This window comes from Carlito syrichta, unplaced genomic scaffold (assembly GCF_000164805.1).
Source record: "Carlito syrichta isolate Samal-C Ts95f unplaced genomic scaffold, Tarsius_syrichta-2.0.1 Scaffold301807, whole genome shotgun sequence".
NCBI classification, from domain to species: domain Eukaryota; kingdom Metazoa; phylum Chordata; class Mammalia; order Primates; family Tarsiidae; genus Carlito; species Carlito syrichta.
In genome coordinates, this window is record NW_007245903.1 from 776,015 (window position 1) to 778,191 (window position 2,177).

General features: G+C 48.6%; 1 protein-coding gene across 1 annotated transcript in view; it reads left to right on the forward strand.

The window, feature by feature from the left end:
- Window positions 1–1,965, forward strand: part of FAM26F (family with sequence similarity 26 member F) — a 2,561-nt gene extending 596 nt beyond the window's left edge. Inside the window, exons 2-3 of the mRNA XM_008055279.2 lie at window positions 53–298; window positions 1,501–1,965. Of these exons, the coding sequence (XP_008053470.1) occupies window positions 53–298; window positions 1,501–1,929 (675 nt within the window). The 3' untranslated portion in view covers window positions 1,930–1,965. The remainder of the gene's footprint in view (window positions 1–52; window positions 299–1,500) is intronic.
- The last annotated feature ends 212 nt before the right edge of the window (window positions 1,966–2,177 follow it).

The window sequence follows — 2,177 nt, forward strand, 5'->3', positions numbered from 1 at the left end:
CCGCCTGTTCACCGGCCGCACCGCGCGCGCGCGCGGTCGCGGCTCGGTGAAGCGCGCGGCCTGCGTGTGCGTGAACGTGGTGTTGACCGCCACGCTCGCGCCCTGCACCTGGGTGGCCGTGGCGCTGCTCGGGGGCTCCTTTTACCAGTGTGCGGCCAGCGGGACCCACTTCATGGCACGCTTACTGTGCCCTGGTCGCGACCCCAACTGCTCCGCCGAGCTGCCGCTGGTGCCCTGCAACCAGGCGCGTGCGGCCGACGTGCAGGCCCTCCTGGGAGAGCTCCGGGCGCAGTCGCAGGTCAGCGGGACAGGGGAGGCTGGGAGGGGAGTTGGGAGGTGGACATCGGCGGCTTTCCCCGACACACGGGGCCTGGGGACAGCTAGAAAACTACCTTGCTTCCTCTTTCTTTCTTTCTTTCTTTTTTTTTTTTTTTGAGCAGGAGTCTCACTCTGTCGCCCAGGCTGGAGTGCAGTGGCACCCTCACGGCCACTGCAGCCTTGACCTGCTGGGTCAGGCGATCCTTCCGCCTCAACCTTCCAAGTAGCTGGAACCACAGGCGCGCGCCACCACGCCCGGGTAACTTTTTGATTGATTGTGGAGATGAGGTCTTGCCATGTTGCCCAGGATGGTCTCAAACCCGTGGGTTCAGGCAACCCTCTCGCCTTGGTCTCCCAAAGTGCTGGGATTACAGGCGTGAGCCACCGCACCCTGTTAAAGCTTCCTTGCTTCTAATGGACTGGGACACTTAATAAAACGAATAAAGGAGGGCAGGCACTCCTGCAGCACCCAATTCTGTAAGCCAATCGTGGAGAGAGGGTACAGCCAACTGGGTGCCAGCTGCCTTCCGCCTCCTTCCCATGTCTCACAGCAGCCCGTCAGGGTGTCAGTATTGTGTCTCCACAACTCAGTCAGCAAACAGAGTCTAAGTCCAGCCGGGAGAAGGCTGAATTGTTACAATTAAATGGGTCAACCAGGCTCTCAAGTCACTACTCTATGTTGCTCCTGAGCTTACAAAGCTCAGAGTTTCCTTAAAATAAATGCACCTTTCACGGATTTGCGGAAAATCCATGTTTTCTGCTATCTAAGGCAATGACATGGGCTCCTCCCTGACCCCTTGGCAGTCTTGGAAGTACAGTTGACTTTCCCAACAAGCAGTTGTACTGGGGGTTGGGCAGGTCACTGCCAAATCCTTTTTTTTTTTTTTTTTTTTTTTAACTTTCTGTTTGTTGTTGTTGTTGTTGTTTGAGTCAGAGTCTCACTCTGTCACCCAGGCTGGAGTGCAGTGGCACACTGCTCACAGTCACCACAGCTACTACCTGCTGGGCTCAGGTGATCCTTCCACCTCAGCCTTCCAAGTATACTCCTTAACTCTTAAGGAATTATGACCTACATCTGTTGCTTATCCATCATCTGGTGAGAAGGTCAAACTTCATCTGAGAATTTTTAAGTTTCTTTTTTTAAAAAGTGGCTAAATGACCATTTTGTTGTGCTTTCTTAAGGTGTTTGGCATAGGCCTGATAACAATTGCTGTCATCGCCCATCTGTTGTATACATCTATCACCCAGTGCCGATCTCCAGTTAGTTTTATGCAGCTAAAATTCTGGAAAATCTACTTGAAACAGGAGCAGCAGCTCTTTAAAAGTAAAGCCACAGAGCATGCGATGGAACTGGCAAAAGAGAATATTAAATGCTTCTTTGAGGGCTCACGTCCAAAACACTGCCATACCCCAAGCCCTAAAGACTGGCAGCAAATTTCATCACTATATACTTTCAGTCCAAATTTCTACAGCATGTTACACAAATATGTTAACACAGATGAAGAGAATGACAGTATCAAATCTTCTGAAGGAGTTGTAGCCACTGCTGGTCTTGACTTTGTAGATTCGCCTGATATGAACAGCAATCTTGAGTTAGAGACTTGTGAATAAGTAGAAAAAAAGTTATTTTGAATTATTGCTTTAAAAAAAACATTGTTATTGTTTATCACTGCTTTTTTTCCTTCTAAATTGTGGCATTTTCTATATGAAATTAAAATATAGAGCTTAACCTCTTTATAATGTTAATTATTTCACACAAACACACAAAAAACTGAGGGGAAATGATTCACCCAAAGAAGAAACTGGAAACTAGATTAGAAGTCTTGTATCTATTCTGGGATCCTTTTCAAATAGAAGAC